Below are 13,975 nucleotides of genomic sequence, written 5' to 3'. Positions count from 1 at the left end.
TTTATGGTTTTTAAATTTATATTTAATAATTGTAATTATAATAATTATAATAATAATAATGTATGTATATTATATGCATGTAAAGTTGGATGTAAATATAATAAATGTTTATATTTTTGAAAGTGTACCGCAGACATTTTGTTTAGTTATAAATATAAATAGGTATAACAATTTATCAAATAATGATTGGAGACTTTTGTTTTTAGAGGATTTTGTTTTTAGTTTTTTTTTATATATAAAATATAGATATTTTTTGTATTGGTTTTTCTTTCATAATTTTTAAATCAAAATGAAAGAAAACAAAACAAAGAAAAGAAAAAAAAAAGAAATTAAAACGTTTGAAACGCATATTTTGATTCGAAAATATGGTCCCGAAGTTGTTGGTTTTTTTTTGTTTTTATTTTTGTTTAAATATTTTATTTATTATGTACCATTTTCTAATGTAAATATGTTAGCAGGTATGTACGAAGAAGAATAAAATAGCAAATGAAAAAATTGATTTTAGTTTTTGCATGATTGAATGAAAAATGATGATTGTACGAGAGTATAAATTTTATTAAATGAGTTTGAGTAAATTATTGAATAATTTTTTTTTTAAGAATATTTTATTATAATTCATTTAAGTTATTTGTTTACTTATGTATGTATAGTACATACATATTCCGTAAGCGTACTGCTTTCTTTGTTTTGTTTTAACGATTTCTTTTTTTCCTCAATTATAATTTAATAATCTAATGATTCTAGGCTTTTTCTATTTAGTATTTCCTTATATTTGTATTGTTTTATAGTATATTCTAATTGCTATTATAATATTTTATAATGTCATTGCTGCCCGCAACGATCAACGAGATTTAGTATTAATTTATTTATTTTTCTTTTAATTCTAGATGAAAATGCGTGCATTGTTTTTTAATAATTTCTTTCTAAGTCAATGACCATTTTTGGCCTATTTTTTATAAATCTACTACTATTCGTTAAATAAATTTCGAATCGTTTTGAAATTATCATGATTTAATTAAAAATTATTTAATATATAGTATATTTTTTGTTGTTTTCGAGTTCATTTAGGAAAATATATGAGTTTGTTTTTCTTTATTTATGTTTTTTGTTTTTTTTTTTATTAAAAAATACGTTTTTTAAGAAAGGAAACTTGTGATAATTTATTTATTATATTGTTTTTGGTTTTAATGAATTTGTTATGCAAGGTTTTTTTTTATAATTTTTTTTTATAATAATAAACTAGCGTTTTGTATTTTTGGTGTATTAAAGGCATTATTTTAAAATTGTATTTAAAAAGTTTTGAATTAAAATTTAAAAAATATTTTTATTTTTTTTTGTGTTTTTCTGTTATTTTGTTCATATGTAGCTGAACTTGTTAATGTTCATAATTTAACTTTGGTTGTTTTGTTGTTCAATTAAAAAGTGTGCATTCATTTATGTTATTTTTTAATAATTTTTTTTTTAGTTTTTCTTTTTTGTATTAAAAAAATTTAGTTATTAAATATTGTTTGTTTGTATGTTTGTTTGTTTGTTGTATTTAAAGCATATTTCTTTTATTTTAATAATTTTGTAAAATTACCTTTTTATATTGTTGTTGTTAATTTGGTTGCAGCTGTGTATTTTGTATGTTATATTTACGTGTTATTTTCTATTCTATTTAATTTCGATTCATTACGTTCAGAACGACGTACGTGCGTTCTCCGTTTCAAGTTTTTCATTCATTCAGATAGATAGATGTCATCATTGCATTTGTGATTTATTTTTCTGGTTCAATTATTTCCACAGTTACGGTTTCAGCGACAGGATTCGATATAATATTTGTTTGGGTTAAGGGCTGTTGCTCTTGTTGCTGTAATGGTTGTAGTTGTTGCTGTTTTTGTTGTGATGGATGATGTTGATGTGGCTGGTATGTTGAACCTTTCCTCTCGTGATGGGAATTATTTACTACGATACCTGCTGGAGAAACAGAATTACTACGCGTTGATCTTAATGAGGTGGCTGATGCATTACTACCATGTGAATTTGATCGCGAGCCTGTAATTATATAATTAATAGATGTTAATCTTGTTGTTTCTGTTTTGGCAATAATATTCGAATTATTCATATGTATGTATGTACGTACATACGATATATGTAAACATACAGACATACATTCAAAATTCTACATACATACAGATAATAATCAATATTTATTGTGAGTGAGTGCATTGATTTTGTGACATTAAAGATATTGTGATTCATTGCAAATAATAATGTGAACGAAATAAATTAAACATTTTAATAATAAATTGCATACAAATTTCTACATACATAAACTTATTATATTTATAAATTACAGATACATATGTATGTATTTGTTAGCTACACATCAAAATAGTTTAAAGAAAAATTGTGTTTCGTTGTCTAAAGAATTAAATTATCAATAGCCTATATTCAAATAATTCCAATATTTGACACACCATGGAGCCATCTTGGAAAACTCGCGATTTAATTCACGCGATTTTCGATTTTAGAAAATTTAAAAAATTCTACAAAGTTTGTAAGATTATGAATTCATATCTTGTAAAGTTGTTGTCCGATTTGGTAGATTGTGAAACCATGTTAACCTTATGACATCTTTGAATTATATAAATACATAGGCATATTTTAATATAAAAGTGCATTCGTAATGCAAATGCAATTTTCTGATGAATTTTTGACCAATTTTTTAATACATTAAAGTATGAAATGTTTGGTATAAAGTGCAATGAAAATTATTAAAGGCTGAATCAGAAAAAACTTATACATATGTACTGTTCCAGCCAAAACTAATCTGTCAAATTGTACAACGAAAAAATAATTCAAACTTTTCAAAAAATTCCAATAAGGACTTTCAAAAATATAGCAAAAGATTTCAGAAGCCACTAAACAGTATAAGGAACATTAAAAGGAAACCTGGATCAGGATGAAAAAAGGGACTAACAGATATTCGTAAGGCAAAATAAGTTGAAGCACTCTTTCGAAGAACAACGAACACTTCTCTCAGAAAAGCAGCTCGTAAAGTTAAATGCTGTGATTATTTTGTGCGTAGAGCAAAAGCTAAAGCTGGGTTGAAGTCGTTTAAAGATTAGAAAGTTCCAGATCACAATGCTGTAAAGAATTTGGAATTCTTTTGCTTCCAAGTTCTTTACAGCGAACAAATTGTGGAAAAATTTAATTAAAAAAAATACATTTGTTGTTTGATGGACTATCACAACTTCCGGGTCAAGATTTTTATTTATCGAAATTGGTCAATAAAATCACGATTTTTTTTTTAAATGTATCTAAAAATATTAAAATGCAAATGGCTCCATAATGGGATATACATATGTGAGCGTAAAATTAACAAAATTTTAACATCCAAGGTACCTTTTTTGGGTGATGTACGGTGTAAAATATACAATTTTTTAATTTTCTGCAATTTTAGAATTAGCACAGTTTGTTTAAAGTAATATGTGAGACTTAAAAAATGTGTTGCTTGTATAAGAGTACCCATATTTCAAAAACTAATCACTGAATGTAAGAAACATTTACAATAAATTAAATTTTTAAAAAGAATTCTGCAAAATGTTTCCAGATAGTTCAATATTTTCAAATGGACCAAAATTGGTACTTTTGTTTTTTAAAAATATTGCTAGTTTTTCAAAAAGGACGGGTCGTTGTTGAAATGGAATAAAACAAGCTGTGTATGAGGAATTAAGGAAATTATAGAATATGACATCGTTTGAATGTACGCAGACCTTACGGACGCGGTTTCGCACCGGTCCGTAAGGTCTAATTTGTAATAAATCTGCTGCATAGATCCGGCTGAATTTGAGCGATGGCCCAGTTCAATGTTTACATTAAGGGCATCATCGGTTGATTGTTGCTTGCATTGGCATAAACATGCGACTTTAACAAAACCCACAAGAAAAAGTATAATGGGGTAAAGCTCAAAGCGACACAACGCTACAAATGTCTGTCAAAAGTTGCTGAAACTATAGAAATGTAATAATAATAGCTAAATAATGATAAATGTAATGACTTTGTTTTCTATTTCAAAGAAAAGTTAAAGAAAAACTTATAAAAACAAATAAATTTGGATTTGTACTTCAAATTATATTTTAAGCAAACAAATTATTGCGGAGATTTAAAAGAAATAATAATTACACTTGTCTACTTGTTTCCAACTGTCAAATCTACGTATCGTGTGTGTGTTTGTTTGTATGCTTGCGGTTTTGAGAAAGGTATAAATAACGACTATAGAAGTAACTACTGTGGAATATACTAAGAGAAGTGTGTACATAGAGTATCGGTCAAAATAAATTGGACAAAATTCGCGCAATAGAAACAACACATAAATGTACTCTAAAATAAAAATACATACATCCTCATTATTGTTGACAACAAATTTAACAAAAAGAAAATATAAAAATTCATACGACAAAACATATTGCACTACACTGTGTGTAATTTTTCAAGTCATGGAAATATAACCATATACGGACACCAGTACGTGATAAAAGACCAAAAAAAAAAAACGGGTCTCCCAGTTTTGCACAAAGTCATGCACTTTTTTTATGAGCCCCCAAAGATTTACGGTAATTTTTGCAAAAAAGTGATACAGTGAACGGTTCGGAATTTACTCTCTGAGGCTAAGTTGTAGCTCTTGTCATAAAGAACAAAAATTGTGAACATACATATACATATAATCAAAAAAACTTCATCTTTAAGATCAAAATCGCAAAAAACTTTAAAAAATTCGAAATAATTTTTTTTAAGCTGCCTAAAAGTATGCTTTAGTTTATGGACCAAAACACTTAATTCCTTTACTTAATTCGCTTGATTATTACATGTTACTAGTATTTATTATTTCAATTTTCTTACTTTTTAAGTACAAACATATTTAGCATTTTGTATTTTTATTTTGTTAAATCAGGGATGACATTTTTCGTGTCATATATTTTTTGTTTTAAAGAACATTTTTGTCACAATGTTTTGACCGATACTGTACATAGTAAAATATGTTAGTAATTGACTTTTGTTGGTTTACACTTTCGTTATCGTGTAAAAAGTATTAATGTGTTTCCTATTTCACTCAATAAACGTGTATAACAATAAGGAATAAAATAAAAAACAACCATTTCCACAACTTTTTCATGTTTTACACAGAATTCTTTGAAACTGTACAGAGGTATTGTACATAAAGTAAAGTCTATTTATTTATTTTTTTATTTACACTAAAAAAAATTAAAACAGCACAAAATCCAAAATTTCACCGTTATTAGAATTATTGATTCTGAGTATAAAAACGATTTTTTTTTTGGTTTTTTGGGCTTTAATGTTCAAAATATTATGAAACTTAATAGCCCCGCCCACCCAAAAGTAGGCCGGGCCAACAATAAATTTTTCGTTATTTTACTCAGAATCAATAACTCTAATAACGGTGAATTTTTGGGCGTTATTTGATTTTATTTTTTTTTGCTAAAATCGAAATATGACGTTCATAAAAAAAACTGAAAAACTGGTTTAAATTAAAGTAACACAATTATTTTTCCTGTATGTACACTTTATTGGGTTACTGTGTGTGTTTAAGTACTTTTTTCATTCCTGGATGAACATTAGGGCATAACTTTTTGCATTTTTAAAAACTTTGAATCTTTAGAAACAAATTATAGTAAATTAAGATAATACGTTATATAGTAATATTTTATTTTGATTCAAATACTTTTATTACACTGTGTGTAATTCTTTGAATCATGGAAGTATAACCATATATGGACACCACTACGTGATAAAATACAAAAAAAAGAACCGTGCCTCCCAGTTTTGCCCAAAGTATGGGCCCCCAAAGATTTGGGACCTCGGTGTCATTTTGAGGCATAGTTGCAGCCATTGTTATAAAGAACAAAAATTGAGAGCATATAAAAGCATATAAAAAAACATATAAAATCAAAAAAATTCGAAATAAATTTTTTTAAAGCTGCCTAAAGGTATGCTTAAGTTTATTATAATTTAATAGTTTATGGTCCAGAACACATACCTATACCCTTCTATACCCTTCACCATCGTGAGAAGGATATATAATCAGACCAATTATGAATAAAAATTCTCCTGGAGTTTTTTCCCTTTTCTCATTTTTCCTATTCAAATTCAATGGGAAAAAACTCCAGGGGAACAAACTCCCGCGGAATTTTTTATTCATAATTGGGCTGAATATATATATATATATATGTATATATGTATATATAGACATATATTGCTTCTTCGATCCTCTTTGCTGGTTATTGGAAAGAATTGTTGAATGTAAGGATTTTTATTTAGTACATTGCAGCAGTTTTGGGTAACTGTCCCGAAATTAGCTATTTAATTGATCCTACATAGATTGCAAAAACACTGTCTGATATCTGGTCCAAAGTATTTGACCCATGCGATTCACAAACCGGTAACTAGTTACCTTACTAGCTACAAAACTGGTACTTGATTATCTACATAACTAGTTATATTAACATGTACGGGTGTTAATTGAGCGGAAGCTAATTGACCTTAAAAAAGTAAGTTAAAAAGACATCACCTAGAAAGTCCAATTGCTTGGAAAAAAACCTTTCTCCAAGTGGTCAGACACTTGTAAAACTGCTGGGTTATGTATATCTATCTATACATATCCATATGTACTTCCAGGGTAAAATATTAAAAATTAAATTCGAAAAAAAGTCTGTGCAAAAACATTGATGGAAAGTTGGATAACTAACTAACTAATAAGTGGAAACGAATACTAATTACTGTTATTATAATGTATAATTATTATTGTTGTTGTTCTTGTGATAGTATTAGCAACATCTAACTACTGAATGTAATTATAGTAGAGTATAGTAGTATGAAGACAGACAGACAGATATACAACTAGATTAAATAAATATAGTATGTAAATATGTATTAAGTATGTTTGTAGGAAGAAATAGAAATATAAATAGAAGTAGAATTGTTTTGTGTTCGTGTGAGTGTATTTGTATTTGGTTCAGAACTACAATATCGAGACTACAAACTGTTGACACCATACCTCGTAGAAAATGGGCTATTGTTAACAATTTCATTTCATTTAATTTTTGTTTTTTTTTGTTTTTTTTTTTGTTGTTGAAGAATAATGATGATATGTTTATTTATTTGTTTTTTGGTTTATAATTAAATTAAAATTTATTCGGTTTATTGGTAATTGTTGGCGGTGGAGTCATCAAATTTGAGCTGCAGGCAGTAGTTACAGCCACAGGTGTTTGATTTACATATGTTATAGTTGTGGTTGGAGCATTTATAGGTAATGGTGGTGACACACTTGCTTGTGGCCCATGATAGGTGGCACTAGCATGTGGTGTGGTTGTATTCGCATGCGGGTGCGAGGCATGGTGTGTGTTGGCTGTATGGTGCTCAAGCAAACGTGAGCAGTTTGAAGCATCACTAACGCGTGAATCACTGGATCGAGTATTACTTTTAGAACGCGTCATACGCCCTGAAATGAATGAAAAGCAGTAATAAAAAGGCCCCATATGGAAGGCCACAAATGAATGAAAGCCATTTAATATCATAAAATATTTAAAACAATGTGTATCTAAATATACATACATATGTAGGTACATATTATCTAAAACTAAGTAATTCTAAATAATGTTTGTATGTACTATATCAAAATCTAAAGTTTTCAATCCAATTTGTTTAAAACAATATATAGACTCCAGGACATACATACATACATACGTTTGTATGTAAATTAGAATGGTTCATAAAGGTATGATGAATGAACAATGAACAATATCATGGGGATATCATCCATACTATCTTAACTATAAATGGATCTCTTAAAAGGAAGGATGTTGATATTTTGTCAGATATAGTGTATTTGTTCCACTCTAATGTACATACATACATACGTATACATTGGAAAACATTGTATCTTCTAGTTTCATATACATATTCATGTACCAGTCTAATGTAAATTGAGTTAATTAAACAAAACTTTAATAATTTCCGGTAAAAGGGCCATAACTTAAAATTTGGGGTTTTTTGGACTGAGTACTACAAAACATTTCCAGTGCTGAAACCTTTCACATAATTTTATCTTTATTTTTACTAAAAAAGTCTCAACATATGTATGTAAATAATATAATTTAGTTGTCATATTATTTCTCCTTTAAAAATATTTACTTTACTTTATAAAAACGGTTGTCAAGAGATAAAAGAGATATAAGTTTGAATATTAAAAAAAAACAATCAAAATACAAGCAATTTTAAAATTATACAATATAAAATTAATAAAACTCAATTTCTTTAATTGATAAATTAAGTCTGGGAATCTTGCAACAGAGCAGTGTTTACTTTAGGTACTATTACATGACGTGCTTTCATGAATTTCAGACATGTATTCGATTCATACAATATTACATATACATACATACATACATATATATCTATATGTATGTATGTCAAATGAAAATATACCATGACTAGTCTATATTAAAAAAATGTCATATAAAAAATTCAAGTTTTCAAGAGATCAAATAAATTGTTTAATTCGCAAAATATTGTATGTATAAATCATTCGCAGCCATTTAAAAACAATTTTTTGTGATGAGAGAGTGATTTATTCGAGAACATTTTAGGATTGGGATTAAATATATAAAATATATCAAAAGATTAATAACAATTTAAAAAAATTCTCATTTCTGTTACTCAGATTTCATTACTTCATACTTATCATATTATTTCCATAATTTGTTAAAAATTACTAATAATATGTTATTGTATGTAAATAAAAGAGAAAGTAACAGTTATTAAGAACAAGAACAAATGAATTGTTTATCTCACACCAAACCATTAAAAAACAAGTAAGAGATCTATATTCGGCTGTGCCGAATCTTATATACCCTTCACCAAATTATACTTTAAAATAAATTTGTTTAAATATTTTTAGGTAAACAAAATTTAATTTTTTTTCTATTGTTTTTCCAATTTTTTTTTTTAATTTTTTTTTAAAAAAAGTTTTTTCTATTGTTTTTCCAATTTTTTTTTTTTAATTTTTTTTTAAAAAAAGTTTTTTCCACATTTTTTTTAAATTTTTTTTTTTTTGAAAAAAAATTTATTACAAAAAAATTTTTTTGATGAAAAAAAAAATTCGGGTTAAAAATTTTTTTCCCGATTTTGACCCATTGTACGTCCATCTTACTATAGCCTTATCTACATCGTTGCAATGGACTTTGAAATATCTATCATTAGATATCCATATTGTCTATATTAATGACTTAGTAATCCAGATATACATAGATCAAAAATAGGTAAAAAATTGAGGTTGTCCCGGTTTTTTGCTCATATCTCCGTTATTTATGGACCGATTTTGCTGATTTTAAATAGCAAACTTCTCGAAAGCATGTCTGACAGAATTATTGAAGATTTGGATCCCGAAGATCCCTTCTCACGAAGGTGAAGGGTATAACAACAAAAACGAATAAAGGTCACTGATTTATTTTTATCACAAAAATATAAATCACAATTTGGGTTTTTTGGTATATGAACGAGTTATTTTCGATCTCTGGTATAAATATACAATGTACCATAGAATAAACGCATAGAACGGAATGAGAGAGTAAAATATTACTCTCTTTTCATACATACGGGTGATTCATGCAGATTTTCTTAATTTGGCACATTTTGAAATAAGAAATATCTAAAACTTGAAACCAGGGTTTACAATTGCTACTATATCAGCCGTCAATTGCAGTAAATATACATTTTTATCAATCTGCATACTAAAAATATAGTTACTATTATAATTTTGTATAACTCTGCTAATATAAATTTGCTGTTACTATTCATATATTACTATACAAATTGCAATGTTAGTTTGCAATTTCTAGTAGCAGATACAACCAGTTGTCAACTCGTTATTGTAGCACAACAACCAAAATATATGTTCGTGCTATAGTAGCATACACACTTTTTTGCCGAACTAATATTGCGCGTCAGCATTCGTCAGCAGTATATGTTTCAAGTTGAAACATATACTGCTTGGATAAAATAGCATATAGTTTAATCAAAATTCGAGTTGACATGTTTTTAATATAGACAAAATTACAAAGGAACTACACAAAATTTACGAAGCTGCTCTAGAAAACACGTCACGTAAGCTGATAGCTTTTGAGTTATTGAAAAAATAAGTTATACAATATAAAACACATGCCTAACTAAATGTTTAGTTTTTTCATCTCAATAATAAGCAGCAAAATATATTTTAGTTTACAAAACATTTTCCTTCTTCGGTGTTGATAATTTGGTTTTCTTAATTTTCATTTGGTTCATACATATGTATGTTCTATGTAGGTTAGGATAGGGTGAGTCGATTTTCAAACTTTTCAATTACAAATTATTAAATTTTACAGAAACATTCCACTACTTGCAACGTATTTTTAAATTTCCGCAAGGTCAAAATCCATTTCCCCCTACTTTTTTTATGTTTTTTACTTTTTTTTTGCATCCACATAAATCGACTCAACCTAATTTAGGTACGTACATATTTACATTTTATAAATGAAAAAAAAAAATAATTGATTTACTGATTGATTAAAACTGTGATCTGTATAGAAATTGAAGTAATTTGAATAAAGTTGGGTGCAATAAGGGTGCATGAATACGAACCTGTCTTACCTAACGACGGATTAGGCGAATGCGGACGCAAAGACGCCATACTTGGTTGACGGGATGGAGCTCTTACTGACATTCGGGATCCACGTCTTTCTTGTCCATGTAACAGTTTACTTTCGCGCAACAGCGAGACATTCATTAAACGCGGATTTGGTGTATTAAAAATTGTTCGGTTTTCGCGCCAACGTGCCCTGCAAACAGAGTATTTATGAATAAACATACAGCATGGTGGAAAAATACATATGTAATTAATATTTTCTGATACATACTGACTAAACAATCTTAATACCACACATATAATGATAAACATTAATGCCATACCAATCAGGACGCCAATCATTGCCGGATCTATATACGTTTCGGGTCCTCTTTTATCGCCACGCCCTTTAAATAGACGAAAAGTAATTGTTGTGCGTAAATAGCAAATTGCAAATACAAGTATGTTGCCAAATAAATCGCATTTTTGGAAGGGAAAATTTTAGTACAAACATTTTTTTTTATTTTTATTTCCTTTTACATATGAAATCTTACATTTTCCCTTCCCTAGATTCACTCAGTATTAAATACATACATAACACGAATATTTTTTTTTAATACAATTTTATACATGTATGAATGTATGTGTATATTCATACATATGTATATATTCGTATAAATATGTATATGAATTAACAGTGACAGATGTCCAGATCATTCACTGAAAGCAACGTTTGTTTTGTTTTTTTGTTTTTACAATGTCACACAATAAATAACACATAAATAAATAAATATAAATTTGTGTAGTTGAGCTGTCAGTGTGTAAACGTTTTTAAACAATTTACCTTTGCACTCAACAGAGCCATCTTTCAACCAAGCGGGTGTCATGTCAAAACGACACACACACCGTTGATCTCGACATTCTGTCTGAAAGTACTTCACTTCACATTGTTCATTAAAGAAACAGGATTCATTTACCGCGGCCTCTGTGGATTTTATAAATAAAAGTAAAGAAATAAATAAATTATTAAATGATTCATACAAAACAATATAGTACATACATAAATTATTAATATTTGTGTGCGGTGTACATATGTGTGTATTTTAGGTTTTGTGTTAAAATTATTAAAGGTATATTTCAGACGACAATATTCTGTATTCTTTAAAATCGTAATACAATTTGTATTATTCTGCAAAGGTTTCTGACAAATATTTAGATTTTGTATTGACGTGAGAAAAAATAACTTAGATTTTACTCTATTTTACATACATACATTTATTCGGGCATCTACCTACAAATTTAGCTCTTTTATACAAATCTAAATAATTATTTAGTTATGCATCATTTTGTCTTAAAGAAATTTCATACAAATATAAATTTTACCTTTTGCATTGAGCGGAAAATCGTAAACATAATCAAACAAATTCACGGTATTGTTTTTTTATTTTCTTACAGTTTTTTCTACTACTTTCTCATCGCATGAGTTTTTGACGGCGACGTTTCGGCTCTATTTGTATTACTCTATGCCTTATGTATTATAGAAAAACCAATTATGCAAGGAATTATCAAAATCAAATTAAATATATTCTCTTAACAATTCCATTAAAGCATTCAGCACGAATTGATTCATAGGCTTAATACCTTAGTACTTTAAACTTCATTAATTTCTTGTTGAATCATTCAAGTTTTCTTTAATTCAAATACATTCCTAATTAGAATTTTTACCCGATTGTCGGAATCGGGTTTGAAAACGACATAAGTCTCGTGAAATCGAAAGTAATCGGTTTTATATTCGACCTAAAATTAAATTCTTTTTGTGGTTTTCCAAACCGAACATTAGAATTAAATTCAAGATCGAATATAAAACCGTTAACTTTGGATTTCACGAGACGAATGTACTTTGTTTTGTCGTTTTCCAAACCGTTACCGACAATGACTGGATTCTATGACAACCCCGAATAACATTTATCTTTAGCTAGTTAATTACATGTACATATAAATATTTCAAAAGCATTTATTAGCATTTATGTTAAATGCTTCGAAATTTCTATTCTAGTTTATTCACTTTTTGTAAAGCCAACTTTTAAGATTGTACAAAATCTTGGCCTAGATTAAATTCCAACAATGAAACATGTTAAATAACAAGGCACTTAAGCTACATACATATGTTTAAGAAGAAAAAGAAAAAACGTTGTAATGAAATGAGAATAAAAGTAAGCCACAAGTGATGGCGCCGTCATAATATGTGCATTAGGAGGGTATTGGTTCACAATTTATATCAAGGGCAAATATTTCAAATTGACTAAAGAAAAACGCATTTAAAAATTGTTTAAAAAATCAGTAGCCATCTATGTATAACTTGAATTCATATGTATTTTCTATGAGAAAGTCCACAAATATTTTTTTGGAACCATCCTAATATAACACATTCACTCAAACAAGAAACACACTCTGCAGTTTTAAGCAGCAATTAATGTTAACTCGGGGGGAACTTATTGACGACATCTGCATAACATTACATTCGAAAAGTAACAATCATATGAATTAGAACATGTCATGTCTTAACATGTCTATGAAGCGATATAGCTAGTGAAAAGATGAAAAACGTACTGCTCGAATACAATATATCAAATAATACAGTCAGATTTGGTGTTGACAATATTGTGGTGTGGGGCTGGTATGTGTCCAATTCATTTAATAAAAGATATTATGACTGGAATCCGATACAGATCCATTTTAAACGATGTTATGTATCCATGTATCCTTACGCTGAGGGAAATATGCCCCTAACAAGACAATGCTGAAATTCTCGTTTGAAAATAATCCAAATAGTGGATCACTGAACATAATATTCCTCTGTTGGATTAGTCGCGATGGAGAATTTGTTTTCAAACGAGAAAATATTAAATATCTAACAAATTAACTGAGTACATGAGCAAAAACCTTTTTATTTTTAAATTCAATAATTTATTTTCGTGAATGATTTTCAAAAGCGGATCTTATATGGGAGCTATGATTAATTATGAACGGATCATCATAAAATTTCGTGACATGACTTCCGTTCAAATTAAACAGTTATTGGCGATAAAGTCCAACATTTGAATAGGGGCTAGGTGAAATAATAGACCGATTTCAGCCAGTTGCAATAGGCTCCATCCTTGAGCAGAAAAAAATGTATGTATCAAATTTGATGGAAATATCTTTAAAACTGCGACCAGTACTTTGCGTACAAAGTTTACGTGGACAGACGGACATCAAAAAGTATCGGTTTATAAAAAAACAATAAATTTACAATTGAAGTTTCAGTTAATAAGA

The 13,975-nt window shown here is 28.1% G+C and overlaps 1 protein-coding gene across 12 annotated transcripts in view; it reads right to left on the bottom strand.

Moving 5' to 3' along the window:
• The window catches only part of jus (julius seizure), a 50,651-nt gene continuing 36,676 nt past the window's right edge, over nucleotides 1-13,975 (bottom strand). For 4 of the 12 annotated variants that reach the window (XM_065498166.1, XM_065498172.1, XM_065498174.1 and 1 more), the window contains 4 exons: nucleotides 11,505-11,645; nucleotides 10,953-11,067; nucleotides 10,678-10,874; nucleotides 7,165-7,501 (listed from right to left, as the gene is read on the bottom strand). In XM_065498166.1, coding sequence (XP_065354238.1) covers nucleotides 7,185-7,501; nucleotides 10,678-10,874; nucleotides 10,953-11,067; nucleotides 11,505-11,645 — 770 coding nt within the window. In that variant the 3' untranslated portion in view covers nucleotides 7,165-7,184. Of the gene's footprint in view, nucleotides 2,035-7,164; nucleotides 7,502-10,677; nucleotides 10,875-10,952; nucleotides 11,068-11,504; nucleotides 11,646-13,975 lie in introns of those variants that run through there. The other 8 variants (XM_065498170.1, XM_065498173.1, XM_065498175.1 and 5 more) reach the window with 8 other exon arrangements.

The sequence above is a fragment of the Calliphora vicina genome, chromosome 1 (assembly GCF_958450345.1).
Source record: "Calliphora vicina chromosome 1, idCalVici1.1, whole genome shotgun sequence".
NCBI classification, from domain to species: Eukaryota; Metazoa; Arthropoda; class Insecta; order Diptera; family Calliphoridae; genus Calliphora; species Calliphora vicina.
The sequence above is the reverse complement of the archived record's forward strand: the minus strand, read 5'-3'. Positions and strand labels throughout refer to the sequence as shown.